Genomic DNA, 23,994 nt, shown 5'->3' on the forward strand with positions numbered 1-23,994 from the left:
GAAGAAATGTAGATTGCACTTTCTTTCCTTGAAAGACATCAGCATTGGGAAGCCTGGACGCCCACCGATGGCTTATGCTGGAGCTGCCCTGTGACATGATAAGTCACAGTGCTTTTCACGGGAAATTGTGACTTCGGTCCATTTGTCCCTGTGGGAACCTGAACCTTCTCTTGGCTACTGCTCCTGCCCTCCCTTTCCTTCAGTGTGGGTCTCCGCTGGTAGGACCGTTCATCTGGGGGAGCCAGGCAGCAGGAACCGGATGTGGTGGGAGTGTCCGTGGAGGGGAAGTGGCAGCCAGGGGTGTCCCGCTGGGCTGAGGCCTGGGGCTGGGAGGCCCCCTGGTGGGCGGAGGAAGGGAGTGTTTAAACGCAGAGGCGGTTCTGAGATGGAAGTGTCTCTGCAGAAGGGGACTTCAACCGGATCAGGGCGGTTTCTTGAAGGAGGTGATCCCAACAGGGCAGGAGAGAGTCAATTCCAGGCACGGGAGCCTATTCCTGGCTTTCTCTTTCTCAGCCCGGCTGCTTTGCTTTCTAGCCAATGATTGCAAAGCTTTCTTCTGATTGCCCTCTTGCTTCTGATGTCAAAGCTGCTCTGCCCTAGGTTTCTCCTTGTTGGTAACAGCCCTCTTTTCTCCTCCTCTGTGTCTGCTGTGGAGGTGGCCTTGGATCGTCCAGCTCCACGCCTGCTCTGTGCTGGTTACCCTGCTTCCCACCCAGCTGGACTGGGTTCATGTGCCATACTTTGTCAAAAGTCAGAGGCAAGGGAATGCATGGCCCTGGGGAGTGGGCACATCTCTGGCCACCTTGGCGCTGTCTGCACTCCAGGGCCCGTATTGCCTCTGTCAGGACTGCTGACTGCCACTACCCCACTGGCCACAGGGCCTTTGCACATGCAGCTCCCTCTGCCTAGTCCATTCGCTGCCTAATACTTCAATTCCTCGTCCAGTTCTTCAGGTCTCCCAGTTACACAAATAAGCCAGGCTCCCAGTTATTACACTTCACCAAACACCCAGAATTTTGGACCCTTGCTCCATAAGCTCGTTTTCCAAAAGTAGCATCTTCTAGTCCATTTTTATAAGCTATATTTTTATTCATTTCAGAGTGGACGGGAGAGGGACAGGGAGATAGAAACATCAATGATGAGAGAGAGAATTATCGGCTGTCTCCTGTATTCCCCCGACTGGGGGATCAAGCCTGCAACCTGGGCATGTGCCCTGACCAGGAATCAAACCATGGCCTCCTGGTTCATAGGTTAACGCTCAACCACTGAGCCACCTGGCTAAGCTCTTCTTAGTCCATTTTCAGGAGTTGACACGGAAGAAGCGGTGTGTGCCTGTGACCTTGGAGAACCCAAGGGGAACACCCACAGCGGGAGTACAAGGGTCCCTTCTCCCCTCTGTCTTCCTTCTCTGTCCCTGAGGAAGACAGGGACACTGCTGGGCTGTCCTTCCTAAGCCTGGGGGTATCGGGGGGTGTCCAGGTGGGTCCTTTTCTGTCCTATAAGGAGGGTTACCCTGGGGAGCAGAGAGGGCCTGGGCGGCCCCCAAGGACACCAGGCCTCAGCGGGCCTCTGGGCTGGGGACCATGGCTCTGAAACATCTGCACTTTGGGGGGGAGTGCTGCCAGTCTGTGCCCCCGGTCCGGTCTTACACCAGTGCACACCATCCTTATGTCTGCTGGGCAGGTGCAGCTGCCCAGGCCACACATGCCTGCTCTTCCCACTGGTTACGCGACTGTCCTACAACCTCCACCTCATCTCCCTGAAGTTACCTGCCACACACCTGCCGCGGGCACCTGCTGGACACAGCAGGCTCCCTCAGTCCTTGGTGACAGTGTCTGGGCATCGGCGCCTTGTCCACTGCCAGCCTTGTGGTCAGGAGATGTGTGTCACCAGCTTGATGCTTGCTCACCTGCCTTCAATCCCGAGTTGTTTGGGAGACTCCATCTGTCACCTGCGCTGCTGGTGCCCATGGGATGCCCAGGCCTCTTCAAACGGGCCCTGCGCCTGGCCCGTGGCCTGGGGTTGCCACGTCCCTGAGCCGTGTCCTCCCCATTCCTTGTCTGTGTCTCTCTCTTGAGACAGAATCTCTGCCTCTTTGGGTTAATATGTCGCTTTCCATGTTTGTCTTGTTTTCTTAACTATGTAGTAAACTCATCAAGGTGGGAGGTTGACATTACTGGAACCCTCTGTCACACAGGGAGGAAACGAAATTCCATCTAACTAAACTAAAAATGTCTCCTCTCAAACCTTTGTGCATCTCCACAACACGTAAGTGGAGTTCAGACAATTATGAAATTAATGCATGAAGGAATGCAAATGGGCTGATGTGTTCTCATTTGACTGGTGTCTCCCCAGCGAGGGTAAAGTCCTCTGCTAGGTCACAGTGCTTCTAAAAGCAGACGAGTGATTAATGATGAAAGACAGGCAAGTACACAAGACAGTTTGATTAAAATACTCTTAGCTGGATACTCCATTGGTCTCCAGGAGGGAGAAACCCCCTATAATTTGTGTCCGCTATTATTGCATTTAAGGACAGTAGTGTCTAAGAAGTGTGTCTTCAAATATTTGTCTCAATATTGTAAAGTCTGTCTTTAGCCTTAATTAAAACTGCATAAAATGGGGGTGGGACTGGATGATCTCATTATTTGCATTGGTGAATTCAGCTCTCTGAGTAAATGTTGGTTTAATTAAAACAAACAGCCCTGGCTGGTTTGGCTCAGTGGCTAGAGCGTCGGCCTGCGGACTGAAAGGTCCCAGGTTCGATTCTGGCCAAGGGCATGTACCTTGGTTGTGGGCACATTCCCAGCAGGAGGTGTGCAGGAGGCAGCTGATCGATGTTTCTCTCTCATCCATGTTTTTCTAACTCTCCCTTCCTCTCTGTAAAAAAAAAAAAAATCAATAAAATTTATTTAAAAAAACAAAACAAAACAAACAAACAAAACTCAGTAGAAACACAACCCAAAATTTAAAATGGACTTTAAAATTGTCTACAAAGTGTTTTCTGATACCAAGTGAATCGCAGCTTAATACCCCCTCTCCCATCCCCCGCTCCCACTCCACAAAGGGCAGGTAGCAGGCCTAAGGAGAGGCGTATGGCCCTTGAACCAGCGTGAGCATGCTCAGAGCTCCATGGGAGGGGCAAGGGAGTACGGGGTGTTGGTGCCTCACCTTACCGTCAGCCCTCCTTTAAAAGCCGGCAAAGCAAGAGTTGGAGAAAGCCCTTCAGCCATGAAAGGCAGTGCCACATTGAAAGCGCAATGACTGACTGAATACACTCTTCCCGTGGGACCCAGCGATCCGCTCCTTGGGATTTCCCCGAAGGAGTTGAAAACCTATGTCCACATAAAAACCTGCTCGTGGATGTTTCCAGCTTTATTCATAATCGCCAAGACTTAGAAGCAAGCCAGATGCCCTTCCGCAGGTGAATGGGTAAACTGTCACATCCAGACAACGGGATACTATTGAACGCTAAGTCAGGTAAGTTATCAAGCCTTGAGAAGACATGGAGGAGCTTTAAATGCATGCCATGAATTGAAAGAAGCGAGTCTAAAAAGGCTCCATTTCTGCCCTGCCCGGGAGGCTCCGTTGGAGCGTTGTCCCGTTTACCAAAAAGGTTGGGCTTGGATCGGGTCGAGGTGCGTACAGGAGGCAGCCCACGGGTGTTTCTCTCTCCCTGAAATCAATAAACATATCCTCAGGGGAGGAATAAAATAGAGAGGCTCCAGACCAACGATGTGATATTCTGGAAAAAGCAAAGCTCGGAGGCAGTGAAAGGACCGTGGCTAGCAAGGGCTCGGGGGTGGGAGGGCTCAATAGGCAGAACCCAGAGGACTTGAGGGCAGGGGAACGACTCAGGAGGACTCTGTATTGGTGGGTACAAGTCATCATGCATTTGTCCAAACCCACATGATGTGCCGCACCAAGCACGAACCCTGATGTCAACTATGGGCTTTGGGTGAGTGCTGTGTCAATGTAGACTTACCAGTTGTGACCAATGTCCTCCTCGGGCCGGGGAAGTTAATGCATGTGTGGGGGAGGCTATGCATGTGTGGGGGTAGCGGGTGTGTGAAAAATGTCTGTGCCTTTCTCTAAATTCTGCTATGAGTCTACAATTGCTCTTTAAAAAGTCTTTTTGTTTTGTTTAAATTTCTTTATTGATTAAGGTGTCACATGTTTGTCCTCATCCCCCCATTCCCATCCCACACCCCACCCCATGCATGTCCCCACCCCCCTGTTGTCCTTGACCACTGGTTAGGCTCATACGTATGCACACAATAAAAAGTCTTTAAAAAGAAAGAAAAGAGCCAAGGATGCGAGTGGACGGCAGGAAGGGAGCGATGAGAAGTGAAGATGGTTGAGCCAAGCCTCTGTTCTCCCAGTGGTTTGGGAGCTTCTTGCTAGAAGCTTCCTGAGATCCTAGAGCAAGCTTCTGCCCGCTACAGCTGATACCACCACCACCCCCTGCGGCCCCCACCACGACCCACTTATCCTACCTAATAATAGACAAATATGCAAATTGACCGCACCTTCGCCACGCCCACCAGCCAAGCCACGCCCACCAACCAATCAGGACAAGTATGCAAATTACCCCAACAAAGATGGTGGCTAATTTGCATATCAAGACAGCGTAGAAAGAAGCCAAGAGCTGCAGAAGGGAGCAAAGCTTTGGAGAAGCAAGCAAGCCGGGGGGAGGAGAAAGGAGGAGCGGAGGCGGGACCGGGGGAGAAGGAAGGAGAGCAGGCGGGCTGGCGGAAAAGGGAGAAAAGCAGGGGGGCTGGCGGAGAAGGCAGGGCGGGGGACAAGAGAGGAGAGCAGGCGGGGTGGGGTAGAGTGCAGCAGGAAACCGTATTGCAGGATTTTTCCTGCAACGGGAACACTAGTTAGTAATAATACTGCATAAGGTGTGCTGAGGACTAGTTGACTCATGTAATATTTTAATCCATGTCATCTTTACAGTAATGTCTTCAGGTAGATACTGTTATTTCCCCCATTTTATGGGGCCGGGGAAGGAGCCTATGCAGCAGTTTTAAGGTTTAGCAGTTTTAAGCAGATTGTCCATTGTTGCACAGCTAGTAAAGAGTGGAATAGGCCAGTTCTTCCAGCTCAGCCACCTGCAAGTGTCTTAACCATGATTCCTGCCAATACTGTTCGCTCTAAAGGACCCAGGAACCTACCAGCAGTTAACAAGTCTGATTTCCTCCAGATGAAACTGTTTACAAAAACAAACAGAAAAAGAAACTGAAGCTGTGATTTTTTTTTTTTTAAAGCAAATCGTCCCTTCTGAAGCCCTGTCAGAACTGATGCGGGCAGAGTGCGTTCTCACGCAGCTGGAGGGGATAGCAGAGCGCGTGGAGTGACGTGCTGCCTCTAGACACGGTGTTCTCTGCCCAGGATGGTCCCTGAGTCCATTGGCCAGACTCCACATTTGTTTCCCTCATTATTTGCAACGTCACTAACCCAGCGATACCAAAAGGTGCCCCTATGACCATCAGGCCCACGTTCAATTTTAGTCCTAAGAAAACATGTGAGATGTCTCTCTCTTCCCCCTTTCTCACTCACCCTGATCAGGGATGTGCAATGGTACTAAACTTTCGCTTTTTGAAAGTGATGAAATGGAGCCCTGAGACAGCTCAAACAGAACTCGGGCCTGATGCTCTCCGCAAAATGGCCTTCTCTGGTGGGAACTGCACTAGTGTTGTGTGCGTGGCGATCAGATCCTGTGTTTTCAGTTGTCCTCTTTATGGCCAGTTAAGAGTCTTGGGATATAGGTTGAACATCCAAGTATCCAATGTGACAGACTAAAGTGTGCTCTCCACTTACAGGGAGAATGTCTTTCTGTGACAGTGGCTCCCTGGGGAAGTGTTACAGGCTTCTACAGTTGAACTTGACTGTAAGGGCTGAAGAAGTACGTTTTGGAAATGGTCTTATAAGCTGCAACGAAGGCATCTTCCTTTAGCAGCTCCCTTCCCAAACATGGCAGCATGCTTTACAAGCTTATCAAAGTGATATACAGAGATCGTTCTATTTTTTTAAAATATATTTTTATTGATTTCAGAGAGGAAGGGAGAGGGAGAGAGAGAGAAACATCACTGATGAGAGGATCACTGATATATCAACCTATATCCTAAGACTCTTAACTGGCCATAAAGAGGACAACTGAAAACACAGGATCTGATCACCACGCACACAAACACTCCCACATGCCCCCTACTGGGGATGGAGCCCAAAACCTGGGCATGTGCCCTAACCTGAAATCAAACCGTGACCCCCTGGTTCACAGGTCGATGCTCAACCACTGAGCCACGCCAGCTGGGCTGCTCTTCGTTTTTCAGCAGAGACCATCAGAAGGGAACTGACAGACCACTTTCCGGAATGCCGATGAACTCCCAGGAAGACCTGCTGGATTATAACGCACAAAAGGCAGTGTGGGCTTCAGAGGACATGCTCAAGGCATTTCTGAGCAGAAGGCTTTTTTGCTCTGTTTTAGTTAATAGCCTAAAGTGATCAATATTTAATACATTAGGCATTTCTGTGTAGATAATGATGTTTAAGTGCCTCTAGATAGTGCATTCCTTTGTCCTATTGATTTCACATAGAGTCCAAGGGTCAGTTCCAGGAAGTAAGTATTTACTCACCACCTTCCATGTACATTTCTATGTTCAATCCACGGCCCTGGAGGTGCTCAGTACAGTAGGTAAGGGACTCGTGTAGAAATGATTCAAATAAAAGGAAGACGCTGATAAATGTGATGATAGATACATGGCTACAGTGCAGGGAGGTCCAGAGGACTCCAGAGACCCAGGGATCCCTTCATCACTGATCTGTGTCCACAACTCTCTCATCAGTGTGGAGCCTGGTGAATATTCTAGGACATAAAGGACATAAATCCTCTTCCTGGTACAGCTATCAGATGCCCATGGGACTTGCGGGGGTTGGGGGGGTGGGTGGGTTCAGTGTGTCTTTCAAAATGTTCCGTTGTCTTCTAGGGAACCACAGAGGTACCACAAAGAGGGCCATAAACACTGCATCTGTCTTTTTGTCATTTTTCTTTAGTGCAGGTTTTATAAGACTCCCTCCCAACAAAATCACAATCACAGCACATACTCCTTTGCCATACACTTAGCTAGAACATTGTGTTGAATTAAATGTACAATTACACCATATTTTTTTGAAAGGAGTTGGGCAATGATAAATGCATAGGAATTTTTTTTTTTTTTTTTTTTTTTAGCACTCAGACAACCTGATTCTATGCCCATCAAGTTGTGAGGGATTTGCTCTGAGGAATCAGTCTTTTGTAAGCAGGGAATCCTGGATACTGGCTGTGGGTACATAGCTCTGGGTTCAGATGTCACTTCTACCATGTGAGCTTGGGAAGCTTTCTTAATCCTACTAGCCTACTTAGTTTCCTCATCTGTGAAGGAATGATTTTAAATTACTTCCCTAATAGTACTGCTGTGTTGAATGAGACAGCGCTTGGAAAGTGGTTAGCAGGCTCCCTGGCAGGCGGTGTGCTCTCATAAAGGGTTGGCTAGTGCTCAGGCAGTTAATCTGTCTTCTTACCTGCAGTGATGGCTCTAACGTAAGTTCCACTCACAGCATTCTCTGAGGATCCCATCTCCCAGGACGCTTTCCTCCACAATCCAGGCTTCACGTTAGCTCCTCCTTCTCCATGCCCACCTTCCTTAACAGCCTGAACTCTTCCCAGAAATTTCCCCAGTACCCTCATTTCTGTCTTTTTAAAAAATATATATTTTATTGATTTTTTACAGAGAGGAAGGGAGAGGGATAGAGAGTTAGAAACATCGATGAGAGAAACATCGATCAGCTGCTTCCTGCACAGCCCCTACTGGGGATGTGCCCACAACCAAGGTATATGCCCTTGACTGGAATCAAACCTGGAACCCTTCAGTCCGCAGGCCGACGCTCTATCCACTGAGCCAAACCAGTTAGGGCCCCTCATTTCTTTTCCATGGTTTTTACTTCACCACACACCCCGGGTGTTCCTTCTACCACCTGAAACTGTTATTGGAGGTGTGAAGAGGACTCCCATTAAGGGTAAAGTCGTGTCTACTGTGTGTGTTCTCTTGTGCCCGGGGAATATGTGTCCTTGACTGTGAATTTCAGGTTATTGTCTGGGTACCCGTGGTGCTTTCTTCCTTCTCTCTGCTCTTCCCATTCTTCTACCTCATTATCTCCCCCTCTTTCCCACTCTCAGACTCTAGCGTAGGATCTGTTTCAACTTGTATTTTTTCCCCCTAATATGTGGAAACAATTCAGGATTTTTTCTCAGAGTTAAGAAATTTGGTTGAATAATCACAAAGCCATAAAGCGACATTATCACTTGACAGTGAGCAGGCTAGTCAAACTGACAGGACCACACATCCTGAGAGTGAGAACTCATCTTTATTGTATTTCCTTAAGAGATGCATTGCCCTGTGCTCTTTAATGATCTGAATTAACATACACACATGTCACCCAGGCAAGGTAAAAAATTACACCTCAATTCTCACAATTCACTAATAAAGACCAAAAAAATAAAAATTTCTATTTACAAGAATATGGGAGAACTACCCACCTCGCTATAAGATAACTGATATTATATAAATATAATAGATGAAACGACAAAAACCTCACTTGAAAATGTAGACAAAATTATATTGACATATGTATACCAGCTATAATACTCATTAAAAACGTTGTAGGAGCAGTGTGTCTTCAAAACTGCGACTATTGCAAAGCTACCTAACATAAATATATATAAATATTAAATATAACAATCCTATGGACAACATTTTCAAAATAAACCAATAGAATGTATGGCATACACTCAGCTATCACAAACTTAGGGCTCTAATTTTATACTTTAAAGTATTTCCCTCCTGGTCTGAGACCCCAGACGCCACTTTCAGATCAGATGGCTCTGCACTGTTGCACCCAGGTGTAGAAAATGTGGGACCTCCAGCTTCTGCCTCAGGGGCGATCTGAGTTAAGCAATGTGAAATGTGGGATGGAGCCTCAGGAAGGGATGGAATCTGAAAAAACCCTACTTCCTTATTGCCCTCCTACAGACTCCTCGAAGTGCTCCTAGGAACAGACAGACATAGCTATTGAGCTTGCTGGAGGTCTTTCTTTCTGAGCTCTTCTGGATGCTGTTTCCCTTCCTCCTGTCTGTCCCGAGCATCTGGATTGACTTCCTGCTGAAAAGTGGAGTCTGCCCTGGGCTCAGGGATCTAGAGGTAAGAGGAAGAGACAGGATGTCACATTCCAAGCAGGCAGCTCTCCACATGTAAAGATGATTAAATCCTTAGGCGAGTCTAACGGAGTTTAGACTGACCTATAGGCCCCATTTTATCTCTAGTCCCCCCTTCTCAACCCCACTCCGGAACCACTGTTTTGACTTTGAAGACTCTGAGTCCAAACATTTCTTAATATGCCCAGCGACCTGCTGTATAGCCAGGACTCTAGGTGACCCTGTTCGGGGGCAGCACACTTAGGGAGAGAGCTGCTCTCGCTCACTCACACCTTGGTCCTTTTGTGCTCCTTCACATCTGAACTCGCAGCCACACTGCAAACATCACTGTCATGTCAGCAGCACAGACCATGAGCCCAGGTGCCCCATCCCTGCTCCGAACCCTGGATCCTGATGTTTAACCACCATACCGAGTCTGAACGAGGCTAGTGCTACGGTGTGAGTGTTTGTGTCCCCCAAATTCATAACCCCTGAGGTGATGGTAATAGGAGGTGGGGGCCTTTGGGAGGTGGTTAGGTCTTTGTGTGGGGTCCCTAAGAATGAGCTTATTGTCTGCCCTTAGCAGAGACCCCAGAGAGATGCCTCGCCCCTTCCCCTGTGGAAGGCCATGGCGACATGTTGGCGTCTGCAGCACAGAAGACGGTCCTCACCAGAACCCCACCGTGCCAGCACCTGACCTCAGCCTTCCAGCCTCCAGAGCTGTGAGAAGTAAATGTCTAAATGTCTGTTGTTGATCAGCCACCCCGGCTGTGGTATTTTGCTATCGTGGCCAGAATGGACTAAGCTAGGTCACAAGATTTTAACCAAAACTTAATCCTCTGCCCAAATCTGTCACTCCCATGTGTTGATCAGAGTAAGCCATGTCAGAGCCAGTGTTTCTCAACCTTAGTTCATTCTGACCAACTTCCTTGGCCATAAACTTGAGGGGCGACGTGTAATGGTGCAAGGGGAGAGACTGGTGAGCCAGGGGAAAATGAAGAACACACGGTGACCTGGCCATAGGCGATTTGTTTGCATGTAAACTTGGATAAAAACATAGCTAGTCAGGATTTACCTATTGATCTTTGGATATAGACACTGTTCCACCTGATATCCTGTTGTTGACTTCATTGCAGAAAGTCCCTATAGTTGGCATTCCTGAGGGATGAAAGGCCCAATTGAGTGAACAACAGAAAGCCACAATATATGGAAAAAATTGGAAACTTACTCACTTTTCACAAAACGCAACATTTCAATACAGCTCTTATTTGGACCCAATTGCTCTGTTTAAAATGATTCCACCGAATCTGGAGGTCTGGCCCCCACACATCCCACTGAGGAGCCTGTGTGTCAGCTCTGGCTGGGAGCTGAGTCAGTGCCTGGCTGTGTGCCTGGCGGGTCCACTTCAGTGTGTGGAGAGGTGATGGGGAGGGGGACGATGAGCGTGGGTCCAGCCATTGGATTCCTGGGATTTCTTAAAGAGGCAACAAACCCTTCCCTCTGTACCTGTGAGGACACAGACCCGCCTTCCTTCAGACCTACCTTAGGCTCGGTGGCCTCGGAAAGGAGGGCGCGATCTCGCCCCCACACCCAGAGCTCTGGATCAAAAGCCTGGATCTGGAAGGACAAACATCCCCCCGAGAAGATGATGACTCTCCAGGTGGACCCCATCCCGTCCCTGGTCCAGCCTCCAATTCTTTGTCATCCCCAAATCCCCAAACCGGTCCCCCACGGTCCCCTGTCTCTCCAATCTGGCCCCCTCTCCCTAATCCCACAGCCCACCTACCTCTTCGCACTCTTCTCGCGTGACCCTCGCCCTCCAGCCCAGGGCACAGAAGAACTGGAATCGCAGTTTGTGGAACAAGGGGCGCAGGGGGCAGTTGTTCTTCCCAAAGAGGAAGGACAAGATGGCCTCTTTAGGGTCCTCGTAATCCTCTTCCATGTCCAGGGCCAGGTAGCTGAGGATGGACATTAGGTTGCCCGTCAGGAGCAGGGCAGGAAGGACCCAGCCTGTGGTCAGCCTCCCGGAAAGCACACAGGCTGGGTCCTCCTCACACAGGCCCTAGGGGGCCCTGTCCGTGTCTCTGAGGGCCTCCCAGGCACCAGGAAGCTGAGCGGGACCCGAGGGCACCTCTCAGACCTTGACGATGAAGATAAAATTCAGCGGGGAAGCCGGCCCTTCCCTTCACCCGTAGTGTGTGCACACACCTGCCTCCTATGGTGTCAGTGCCCACACAGCTCCTGCGGGCAGGGGCCGACCCGTCCATGTCCGTCTTCATCACTTTCCTACCAAGTGACTAACAGGCCCATTAACTCAACAGCACTTTTAAATTCTCTTCCCATCCTCACGTTCCCTGGCACATGAGATGGACTGTACAAGGTTGCACAGAATGAATGAATGAATGAACGCTTTTTCTCACAGTCAAGTGGAAAACTGATTACCTTACAGACTCAATATAACTTGAACATTTGCAAAATAAAAAAAAACCAACCCTGTGTGGAGTGTTTTAAGAAGCCATTGGTATTTTGACAAGAGCCGTCCTCAACAGCGGTGTCTAGTTTAATGGGATTGGGGAAGGAGAAAGGGAGAGAAGAGAAGTCATTGTAATCCAAGATATCACACTGTAATACAGTTTGAATAACAAACTACTGGGATGTAGAAATTAGGGGGTCAGAGAAGTTATCTGAATATATTTTGTTTGAATCAGTATAAGAATATATCTTTTTTTCAGATACGTACGTGTAAATACCTAGACAGAAAGCAATATTAAGAAAACAGGCAAAGGTGTTTAGAAGAGCAGTGAAACAAAGAATGGGGTATCAGAGTAGTATTGATGGAGACCCTAGAGACAGCTGAATTCAAGCTGAACACTTCGGCCTTGATTTAGAAGAAAATTAGCAAACGAAATTCTTGGGGTGGTAGGTGATGTGATTAAACCTGTGTTTTTGAAGGATATTCAGGGAGATTTGTAAGAAACACCCCTGGGTAGCATTTTACAATAGATCTGTGTTGTTTAATACTTTTTTTTAATTAATCCTCATCTGAGAATATTTTCATTGATTTTTAGAGAGAGGAGAAGGGAGGGAGGGACAGAGAGAAAGAGAGAGAGAGAGAGAGAGGGAGGGAGAGAGAGAGCGAGAGAGCGAGAGAGCGAGAGAGCGAGAGAGCGAGAGAGCGAGAGAGCGAGAGAGAGAGAGAGAGAGAGAGAGACTCTGATCCACCGCCTCCTGCATGTGCCCCAGCTGGGCTGGGAATTGAACCTGAAACCTGCAAATGTGCCCTGACTGGAAACCGAACCCTTGACTTTTCAGTTTAGGGGACAACACTCCTACCAACTCAGTCGCACATCGTCCAGGGCTAGATCTGTGTTGTTTAGTGAGGGCCTGTATTGAGGAGTAAGACCATTACATGTGGCATGGTTCTGGGTGGGGCGGGGGGGGGGGGGGAGAGAGTTAGAAATGGCTAGTCCCACGCCTATTTGTTTGGGGGCAAAGTAAAATGGTATCAATTCCTTATGAAGCTTTTGTGTTTTCTTTTATTTTGTTCAATCTTTTAACTGACATTAGGGTTGTTGGCTTTTACAAAGAACAGTATAAAAAACCCTATAATACAACTCTATCATTTTTATACCTAGACGAAACAGTACAAGTAGGTTATAAAAATAGATGAAAGGGCTTAGCTGGTTAGCTCTGTGATTAGAGCCTCAGCTGAAGGGTCTTGAGGTCCATTCCGGTCAAGGGCACCTACCTTGGTTGCAGGTTCAGTTCCCTGCCCTGGTTGAGGCTCCTGTGAGAGGCAACCAATGGGTGTGTCTCTCTCACATTGATGTTTCTCTCTCTCTCTCTCTCTCTCTCTCTCTCTCTCTCTCTCTCTCTCCTCTCTCCCTCCCTCCCTCCCTTCCATTCTCTCTAAAAAATCAATGGGAAAAATATACCTGGGTGATAATTAACAAAAATTTAAAAAAAAAATAGGTGAAAGGTCAGAGACCCACTCCTCTCCCTCCATCTCCCCGGGGTATGAATACTGACTGATGGGAATAAGCAAGATACTCACAGGGCCAGGAAGAAATGCATTCGCTGGTACTGCCAGGAGAAGAGGCCCACGCGGCTGAAGTAAGCTACCACCATAGACAGGAGGTACTGACGGAAAGAGAACAAACATGAAAGATCCCGGAGGAGCCAGGGCTGAGGCAGGGCTGCCCGTCCACACTGCAGGAGACCCCTGGGTCCCCGAAGGGAAGGGTGACAAGGCATCAGGTTGGAGAGACAACTGTGGGCTCAGAAGGCTCTCCCCTGCCCAGGATAGAAGGCAGAGCAGGAATACCTCTTACCTTGTCCGAGAACCTCAGATTTGTGTCCCAGGCCAGGAATCTTTTAATGACAGGATCCTCTGTGAAAGAGGGCGTATGTTAGCTTGAGGACAGCAACAGGGTTTCCATGGGAGCGTTCCAGGGCCAAGAGCAGAACCATGGCCCTCCTGGGGAAGTTTCAGGATAGCGGCCAAGGCTGAGGCCAGTAGGAAGAGGGATAGAGGAGATTGTTCCTGGGGCAAGGAAGCAGTGGTGACCCCTGAACCTTACCCACCCAGTCTGGGGCGACTGAGTGACAGGTGGGGTGTCAGTCACATATCTGCAAGATTCAGAGCTTAAATAATCCATCAACATGCATGAATGTACCCCTGCCAGTGCCATGGCCATCGTCAATGGACAGTCCATCAGGGTGGGAAGGAGGCCTCATTGTGCCCTCTTACACAGATGAAGGTGTTTAGACTCAGAAGGCCAGTCAGAGCTGAGAAGACGCAGAGGGTGCAGTTGAGACCGCGCTGCCTGATCCCAAGTGCAGACCCCTTTCAGGTGTAGCCTAGTCCTCCATTATCTCTAAGTGCCCCGATGAGTGATTGATACGGAGCCCTCCTAGGAGAGGGAGCTCACTCACTGGCAGGCAATGCTTTTCTGTTGGGAAAGAGTAGTTATAGGAAGGTCCTTTTTAAAGAGTAGGATTGGAGGGTGCTCTCCAGGGTCCCTTCCTACCCAGCAGCCTGGTGAAGGCCTGATGGTGCTCCGGGCGCACTGAAGACACCCGCTGCCTCTTCAACTTCATCTTGAGCCCGCACAGAGTCTCCACGGCCCAGACGTCCTGAGCCCCAGGGGCAGGCTCCTCCTCTGTCTCCTCCTCTGTGGGCCACTCCCTCTTCCTCTTCCGGCCAGAGGATTGAGGCAGGGCTCTGCCCTCTGCACAGGGGCCTGCGTAAAGGAACCAGGCTACAATACACAGCATTTGCCTCTGGAATTCAGCTACTGGTCACATAAACCCCTCCCCCCACTTGTTTCCCTCCATTGTCTCCAGTCTCATAGTCTACTGGCCTTTTCCACCAGCCATCTTTCCATCTTACTCCTTTGCTGATGCCCACCTGTCCCCCAGTCATCTTGCCATTGTTCTACATCTTGGCCCTCAAACCCTTCCTTGGTGATAATTTCTCCCATTGGAGGGAAAAGAGAGGACCCCTCCACTGTTTCCTCCCTTCCCTGCTCTCACCCTTGGATCTCATCTCCTCGCCTCCTTCCTAGCTTCCCAGGCTGTCCTTTGGTGGGGATTTCCTTGTCCCCAGCCCCTGTGCTCTCCTCCAATCCCGGGCTTTCTGAATCTCTCTTTCACACACACCCCACTCAGGTCCCCCTTCCTTAGTGGTCAGCCCTCTCAAATCCCTCTGCCCCCAGTCTCCTCACCTGATGGTCCTGGGATGACTTCAACCACTCTCACCTCCTGGGGGCACCCTGAGCAGCTAGGCTGTGGTCTCTGCTTCTCACGCTGGAAACTTGGGCCACCACTGGCCATGATTTCTCCCGAATCGTCCCTTTCAGGACACCTAGACGCTGATCTGTTCAAAGTCTTGGAGAAGATGCTGTTGCCCACCTCCGTTGCCAAGCACCACGGAATTGGGTCCTTCCAATCAGGAAGGTCGGAAGCCTCTGATGTCATCGGTCATTCCAACAGCTGGAAGGATCCAAACCCATGTAACTGCCATGTGTGCCCTGCTCCTGGGAATCAGGGCCAACCACACCTCCGGCCACTGACCCAACAGCCTCTGTCCAGTCTCCAACACCATCCTCTATGGCAGCGTCACTCGTTACCCCTCCCTAGGAGATGCTGTGTTCTCTCCATTCTGAACTTGAAATAGGCCGCACCCTCTCCTTTCCCATTCCTATTTCAGAGCTTGGTCTGGTGGGAGCGGGAGGTCACAAGGACAGTTAGGGGAAGGAGAAATGCTCAGACCTTACAAGAATGAGATACGTGTGTAAAAAAGAGCCCATGTACAATGTATTGTCGAATGATAAAGTTTCTTTAAAACACTCCATTAACCAAGGCTGGATGATTATAGACACAATGTTCAGGATTCTGTTCGGTGGGTCACATATACCCTCAGGCATGTTTTAGTCTAAGAGACTCTGTGAGAACCTAAAATCCTAGGAAACTGTATATGTGCTCACACATTCAAATAGTGTCTACAATTTCAGGGAGTCCATGAATCACCTAAAGACTGCCCCTCAATTCCAAATAAACTCTATCTACATATCAACATTTTCACTCCTGACCCAGAAATTTCACTACCACTTGTGTATCCTATGAATAAATGTTCCATACACAGAAAGACTACGTGAAAAGATCTCCAATTCACGACAGAACATGAGGTTGTCTGTGCAGGTGGGGAGTACAGGTGCAGAGAAGAGACTAACCACTCAGTGTCCTGCAGGATCAGGGACGATTCCTCGGAAGCGCCTGCCTACCTCATGTGTCTGCTGTTCACATGGGCACTGGGTCCCTCCCTCCCTCTTTCCCTCCCTCCCTTCCTCCCTCCTTCCCTCCCTCCCTCTTTCCCTCTCTCCCTCCCTCCCTTCCTTCCCTTTTTATTGTGTTAAAATAACAATATGAATACTGTTCAAATTTACCATTTTAACTATATTAAGGTTAAATTAAGCATCATCGAGCACATATTAGATAGGTTGTGCATATCACTCAGTGGTTTTTGTAGCATTTTTCAAATCTATGTATTTGAAAGCCCCAAGTATAGTTTTCAAGAGAGACATGCTCAGGAAATATTATTATATTTCTGTTTTTATTTTTTCCTCCTCTATCCTTCCCTCTGTCTTCATATTTAGAAGCAGCATCCACATCACAGCTAACACTTATTGAACATTTGCCATGTCCTAGGCACTGACCTACTTCTTAAATGGATCATCCTACTTAACACCGACAATAACCCTAGGAGGTGAGCACAGTTGTGATTCTCACTTTTTTTTTAAAGTAAGGATTTAAAAAAAATAAAATATATTTTTATTTATTTCAGAGAGGAAGGGAGAAGGAGAGATAGAAACATCAATGATGAGAGAAACATTGATTGGCTGCCCCTTGCACACCAATACTGGGGATTGAGCCCGCAACCTGGGCATGTGCCCTTGACCGGAATCAAACCTGGGATCTTTCAGTCCCCAGGCCTACCCTCTACCCACTGAGCCAAACCGGCTGGGGCTCTCACTTTTTTTCAGATGAAGACATTGAGGCTTGGAGGGATTAAGTAATTTACCCAAGAAGCTATGTAGAACTTGGCAGAGGTGGGGTTCTAGCCCAGGAAGTCTGCCACCAGAGTCCTCACTGAACCACTAAATTTCACACCTTTTATGACTGTTCAAACATAGCAATTCCACTCAGAGAACAATAGGTAAACTTGGAGATAAAAGACTAGTTAGTAATCTCTTCTCTTTCCAATTTCTTTCAGCATCTTAAAAAACACTGCGTTAATAAAACTAGAGTGTAATCAAAGAAAAGTCTGTACATTTTGTTGTTGTTATACGATTCAGTTGCTTACACATAATTCATTTGTAAACTGATAGTAATGAAAGTTGGTCTTGAAATATCGTATGTGCCCTGGGTGGGTGGCTCGGTTGGAATGTTGTCCTATACATCAAAAGGTTGTGGGTTCTGCCGAAACCGGTTTGGCTCAGTGGATAGAGCGTCGGTCTGCGGACTGAAAGGTCCCAGGTTTGATTCCGGTCAAGGGCATGTACATTGGTTGCGGGCACATCCCCGGTGGGGGGTGTGCAGGAGGCAGCTGGTCGATGTTTCTCTCTCATCGATGTTTCTGGCTCTCTGTCCCTCTCCCTTCCTCTCTGTGGGAAAATCAATAAAATATATTAAAAAAAAAAAAAAAGGTTGTGGGTTCAATTCCCTATTAGGCCAAATAGCTAGGTTGTGAGTTACAGGAAGCAACCGATCAATGTTTTTCTCATTGATGTTCCTCTCTCTTCCCCTTCTTCTTCTCTCTAAAAAAATCAACAAAACATGGCCTCAGGTGAGGATTATTTTAAAAAAAAGGTAATATTATATGTAGCTCAACTTAGGATTTTGGCACTAAACTTTTTGGACCAAAAATCATTCAGCCAAATCAGAGTGTAGAGTAATTTATCATAAGGTGGGCTTCAACCCTACTATCTAGATGTACTCAGCAGTTTGCTATGAAAGTTCAGAAGCAGCTCTTGTTAAGCTATGCTATCGGGGCAAACATATGAATTTAATTTCCCCTCAACATTATTATTATTATTTTAAAAATCTTTATTGTTCAGATTTTAACAGTTGTTCCTCTTTTTTTCCCCCCATAGCTCCCCTCAACCCGGTTCCCACCCCACCCCATGCCCTTACCCCCACCCCCTCACTGTCCTCATCCATAGGTGTATGATTTTTGTCCAGTCTCTTCCCGCACCCCCCCACACCCCTTTCCCCCTGAGGATTGTCAGCCCCCTCCCTTTCTATGCCCTGATTCTATTATATTCACTTCATCAGATGTTTTATTCACTTGATTTTTAGATTCACTTGTTGATAGATGTGTATTTGTTGTTCATAATTTTTATCTTTACCTTCTTCTTCTTCTTCTTCTTCTTCTTCTTCTTCTTCTTCTTCTTCTTCTTCTTCTTCTTCTTCTTCTTCTTCTTCTTCTTCTTCTTCTTCCTCTTCTTAAAGAATACCTTTCAGCATTTCAGAGCGGTGGGGCACAGACCAAGAGCCAGGTACTCTGGGAAGGTGGCCTCCCCCTGCAGCCCTCAGGGCACAAGGAGGGAAAGGGCTGCTCTGGATCACCTCTGGGGGCCTCTCCTGAGCTCTCCACCGCGAGGGTCTCCTGGGAGAGCCCTGTGGTGTAGCTGTCAGTCGGACGGAGCAGTGAGAGAGGTGGTGCAGGTCAGGCCAGAACGACAGGGTGGCACTGGGCCCGAGAGGCCTCGGTCATGGTCATGGGGCAGAGCCACAGGAGGCGTTCTGAAGCTCCCGGACCCTGGACCCCACTCTGAGCATTAGACCCAACCTGCAGGTGCCAACGTGGAGGCAGCAGCATCGGCAATTGGGGGGCTGGCATGAGGATAAACTGAGGCACAAGAAGTGACCGGGTTCAGCACTGGTACCTTGACCCTTGGCTCGTTCTCTCCTCACGGGGGCCCCTTCTCAACCACCGAAGCGGCCCTGGAGAGGGGAGGTACACTCTTTCCATTTTATAGGTTGGAACCAGAGGCCCAGTGAGGGACCGCGATGTGTGTACAGCCACGAGGTGAGCTCACTGAGCCTGCTCCCCCGCAGAGGACGGACGGGCAGGAGGGGGTGCAAGCACACTCTGCTGCCCAGGAGCTCTGTAGTCTTTGGCAGACACGTTACATCCTGAGCCTCAGCTTCCTCACTTGTGAGACTAGGATGACTACTCCCATCTCTCAAGGTTGCTGGGAGGCTAAAACCTGGCATACGGGGCCTGTGGCCAGTGGATCCTGGTCCACAGACGCGATGAGCTGTTCTAGGTCTCACCTCCCTCCCCCCGTACATTGAACTCAGTGGAGGAGCGACATCTGACAGCACTCACATCCAGCTGCAGTTGGAAGTCACACGAGTGGTCCCCACTGCGCTGCCCGCTCCCCAAAGCCCCCAAGGAGCAAGCACTCCCGCTTGAATGGCAAGGCTTTTATTGCTGGAATCCTTCAGACAGACACGTGGACGGGGCGGTTGCAGAGACCCCTTCATGACCCGGCAGGCAGCTTCCTTGGGGCTCCCGGCAAGGATGGCTCCATTAACATAAAGGACTTGCGTATATTTTATTCTGCAAAGAGAAAGTCAGGAAGCCCGGTGACCTCAGGGCTAGAAGACATCCAGTTGCACCGGACACGCCCCGGGCCCTCTGAGGTGGGCCGGCAGGCCTGTGGGAAGGGTGACCCCTGGATCTGAGCAGCTAAAAGTGGGTTCCTCCCTATCCCCTGCACCACAAGAGAATCCCAGGATGTGCCTAGAAGCTTCCGCCAATGGGACGGAGAAAGGAGGAAGGGTCACCGTGGTGAGGTGGAGGGCAGTGTTGGATAGAGCAGGAAGAGGCTGCTGAGGAGGACCTGGTGGGTCCCAGTGCACCTGGGAGTCTCCAGGAGGGGAGCCCAGTCTACTGTGTCCTCCTGGCCTGTGGACACGTGCAGCTGGAGTAGTGGCGTGTCTCCATCATCCCTTGGGGCAACTTGAAGTTGGAGTTTGGAAGGGGATTTTTGGAAGGTGGCTCCTCTCCTGGCATTTGAGGTACAGCATGGCCCTCTGGGATCCAGAGAACAAGGCAAATGAGGGTTTTAGTGGGGATGGAGCAGGGGACTTGAGGAGTTAAGGACTCAATGCCAACGGTTTGAAGATCCAGGCTGGTGAGCTGCAGGGGCGGAGTCAGGGCCTGACACTGAGGCCAGGTGGTGTCACACAGACAGGCGGGCCTGGAGGGTGTCAGGCTGGTGGCCCAGCAGATGCCAGCGGTCAGGGCCAGCCCAAGAGCTTGAGGGCTAGACTGAGCCTTCCAGCTGGCCCTTCCGCACACCTGTGGTGCCCACCCGTCCTCTCCACCTCCTCATTCAGGGAGTTCTTGTTCTTTTTCCTCCGTGATTCTCAGGGAAGGGCTATGTGGAGAGGAGAGAGCTGAGCAGATCCCAGACAGGCCTCAGAGGCAGACACACACACACACACACACACACACACACACACACACACACACACATACAGAGCCAGACCCACCAGCACGGTGATAGCATGCTCCTTATCCTCTTCTGTCAGTTTCTGATCAATGCAGTCCTTCAGTTTCCTGGCATTGGCCAATATTAAAGAGTTGTTTTGGTATTTTTTCACTTGTGCAACATATTCGTCTGGGGATCCCGTCAGGAATAGGTTAACGTCTTTCTTCACGGCTGGGCACATGTCACAATCTGAAACAACAAAGCAAGCTGACACACTCTCCTGAAAGACACTCATGAAAACATACTCTTCCCTTACCCGCGGGACACGCTCAGGACTGCCCGGGAGGCCTTAAAACCCCGGAGAATCCATGTCCCCAGGCACCCACTTCCACGGGAGATCAGGAGCGAGGCAGCCCAGAGCAGCGCGAAGGCACCGGCCCCCGTCATGGTGCAGTTGGCAGGTGCTCCCTACCTACCCTGGAACCCTTTTATACTTGCTGTTGGCCCCACACGGAGGGGGGTGTGATAGGAGGAGCCTGTATCTGATGCCTCCTTTTCCGGGAGGTTCTGCCAACGCCATTCCCCAGGCCACAGCTTGGAATTCCCTGGGGCTGTGGAGGCAGGAAGTGTATACATTAACAAAATTCTAAATCCCCGAGTCAACAAAGGCCACTGGCTCAGCCTCCCTTCCCCTCTCCAGGGCTGTCTGAGGTCAGCTGACACTAAAAGCTTAAGAACTGAAATTTCCTAGGTTGACTAGGAAAAGGGGCAAAAAGGTCCCCAAATCGGGCCTCCTGAGGGATACCCAGTGTCATCCTATCACAATGGCCTGTGTCCTTGTCCGCAGTCTGGTCCCCACTAAAGATTTCTCAGGAAGCTCATTGCTTAGCTGGCCGCACAGCTAGCACAGGCCAAGGGGAGGCTAGCACAGGCCCCCGGTCAGGCTCTCTGGTGACTGCTGCCTCCCCTGCTTTCGTCACAGTGTTCTTGACATGCTCAGTGGCCCCCCCTTGAGCCAGACCCCTGAATCTGTTTCTGAGCCCTGAATCCTCCCCTATATGCTAACCCAGAAGGCCTAGTTGCCTGTAGACCAAGTCTGCACCTGCTTTATTTTTTTTAATTTATTAAATCTTTATTGTTCAGATTATTACAGTTGTTTCTCTTTTTCCCCCCATAGTTCCCCTCTACTCGGTTCCTACCCCACCGCATGCCCTTACCCGCGCGCCCCCCCCCCCCCCGAGACTGTCCTCATCCATAGGTGTATGATTTTTATCCAGTCTCTTCCCGCACCCCCACACCCCTTTCCCCCCTGAGGTTTTTCAGTCCACTCCCTTTCTATGCCCCTGATTCTATTATATTCACCAGATTATTCTGTTCATCAGATTTTTAATTCATTTGATTTTTATATTCACTTGTTGATGGATATGTATTTGTTGTTCATAATTTTTATCTCCTCCTCCTCCTCCTCCTCCTCCTCCTCCTCCTCCTCCTCCTCCTTCTCCTCCTCCTCCTCCTCCTTTGCTTTCCTCCATTTCTTTCATTTGTGACCTGTTTCTTTGTCTCCGCATATTGGCTGCTTCCCTGAGTTGATAGAGTGGCTTTGTGTGCTAGGTGTCCTATAGGGCCCAGTGGCTTAGCCTCTCCAGTTACCTGAGGTGGACAGTCTTGGTGCACCCCTTTGTGGGCTGTGTGCTCAGTCTTGTTGTAGTTAAGCCTTGATTGTTGTTGGTATCACTGGGAGAAATTGACCCCCAGGCCAATTGGCTGTGAGGATCAACTGTGTCTATGCTGGGAGAACTTCTGTGCTGGAGACACCCTTATGGGGCAAGACTTGCTTCAGTGGGGCTTTGATGCTCACTGAGTCTGTCCCCTGAGTGTGTCCCTTATGGATCTGAGGAGTTGTAATCTGGATGGTCCTACTCTGACCCCTGGGTACACTGGCTCTTGGATCTCCAAGGAGGTGCTAATTTAGCCTCTGCCTGAGGCCACCCAGCAGGAGCTATGGAGAGATCTGCAGATTCCTCTTCTTTGTTTGGGTTTTGGAGGTGCCCAGATGAGGCCCAGCTGTGAAGCAATGCAAGCTGCTGTGGGGCCTTGGGCCTTCTTTAGGATGTTCTGGGTCTCACTGACTCAGCTGCAGTTTGTTAGGTAAGTTTAGATTTCAAAGGAGCAGGCCATTCATATGCAAAAGCCCCTGTGCACAGCTTGGTGGGGCAGAGTCTCAGGGTAGGGAAAACAGCAATGGCTTCCCATCAGCCCTGCCCTAAGAGGCCCCTGGGTCTCAGTATCCCTTGGTAATCCCTGCAAGCACCTCTGAGAGAAAGCCACCCTTGAGTTCCGCCCGATGCCAGACAGTCCAGTTTCTCCCTGTATGAGTCTGGGTCCCCAGAGTCTTGCCCGGAACTGGAGTTCAGAGCAGTTGGGAGCTTGTGTCTCCCAGTGGATTGAAAAAGATAGCCACATACTCAGTTGCCAGCCCTTTCCACCCATGCGCATCTCCGCAGCTCCTCTGAGTCTCAGTGTGCTTTTCTCTTTCCTTCTAGTTGTAGAATTTCCACTCAGCCAGCCTTCCTGTGGTTCTAGATGATGTCTGTTTTGTCTGTTAGTTGTAGTTTTGAAGTGGTTGTGCCAGGCAGCAAGTTCAGGTGTTTACCTATGCCGCCATCTTGGTTTCTCCCTGCACCTGCTTATTTTGATAGCACCTCAATCTGAGAGAGAAATTTCATGTCCTCCCCAACCTTTTGCGTTTCTCTGTACCGTTCACATATCATTTCTCTAGAGCTACAATCCTAGGAAAAGCCAAGCCTGCTGTGGCCCACAACCCCTGTGTGATTTGTACACTAGCCCCCTCCTCCCTGCCCTGCGGCCTCTCTAAATGAATCCCTGTGCTTCTCTCCACCCTCACCGGCCTCCATTCTGCTTCTTGGTCACATCAAGTGTCCTGCAGACGCCCCTTTCAGGTGCTGCCCTCCCTGCCTGGAAAGCTCTTTCTCCAAGTGCAGCACGATTCACTGCCTAATTCCTCAGGTCGCTGCAACTGTCACCTTATCAGAGAGACTCCCCCACACTCTTGACCCCTTATGTAAAAAAGGGGGACCCTCTACCATAGCACTCTGTTCTCCCCCAACTTCATCTTCCTCCATAGCACTTCTTGCCATTGTGGCTTGTCCTCCACTCCCTCTTAGATGTCTGATGAGCACCAGGAACATGAGGGCGTTGCTGCGCGTGCTGCCACATCCGTAGGACTGGGACCTGGACTGACACACAGTAGGTGCTTCACCAATGTTTATTAGATGAATGGAAGGAATATCTCATTTCTCTGGAGTCTATATAAAAAGAAACACTTCACTTATATTTGCTATATATGTGCTTATGAACATTGCCTTGGGTTAATTAAATAAGATAAAGGTTTGAAATGTTCTGATAAGTCAGAATTAAGGAGCTTTTTGCTAGCATAAGGTTTGCTGAAGCCCAGAGTTGAACACAGCACGTGTTTTCTGACCCCAATCAGAACCCTATGCCAAATCGGATACGAATCCGGTAACTGCTCTTGGCAAAGAGGCACCAAGTACTGAGCTCCAGCTGTTGATTGGCCCCCACAGAGCCTTTCCTTGCCATGGCTACTGATGCCCAGGGCCCGTCCCTCTGAAGATCACCCCATGGGGCCTCAGGTCACTGACGTCCCTTGGAGGCTCCTGGGCACCTGTCAGCTGAGAAAGTAAACACTCCATGCCCTCGGCGGCACAGGTGGCTCTTTTT

General features: G+C 49.5%; 2 protein-coding genes across 2 annotated transcripts; both read right to left on the reverse strand.

The window, feature by feature from the left end:
* Positions 1-9,104: 9,104 nt before the first annotated feature.
* LOC307092490 (speedy protein E4-like) lies at positions 9,105-15,064 on the reverse strand (the record flags this gene model as incomplete). Its single annotated transcript, XM_079759769.1, has 7 exons — positions 9,105-9,230; positions 10,772-10,846; positions 11,016-11,187; positions 13,284-13,369; positions 13,561-13,619; positions 14,260-14,472; positions 14,956-15,064. The coding sequence occupies 7 exons, from the start codon at positions 15,062-15,064 to the stop codon at positions 9,105-9,107; spliced, it is 840 nt and encodes a 279-aa protein (XP_079615895.1).
* Positions 15,065-19,228: 4,164 nt separating this feature from the next.
* Positions 19,229-20,683, reverse strand: LOC307116006 (major allergen I polypeptide chain 1-like). Its single transcript, XM_079799613.1, has 3 exons — positions 20,622-20,683; positions 20,297-20,484; positions 19,229-19,358 (listed from the first exon to the last, which is right to left on the reverse strand). Exons 1-3 carry the CDS (start codon positions 20,680-20,682, stop codon positions 19,329-19,331), a joined length of 279 nt encoding a protein of 92 aa, XP_079655739.1. The 5' UTR covers position 20,683; the 3' UTR covers positions 19,229-19,328.
* Positions 20,684-23,994: the final 3,311 nt, after the last annotated feature.

This window comes from Cnephaeus nilssonii (assembly GCF_951640355.1).
Source record: "Cnephaeus nilssonii genome assembly, chromosome: 20".
NCBI lineage: Eukaryota > Metazoa > Chordata > Mammalia > Chiroptera > Vespertilionidae > Cnephaeus > Cnephaeus nilssonii.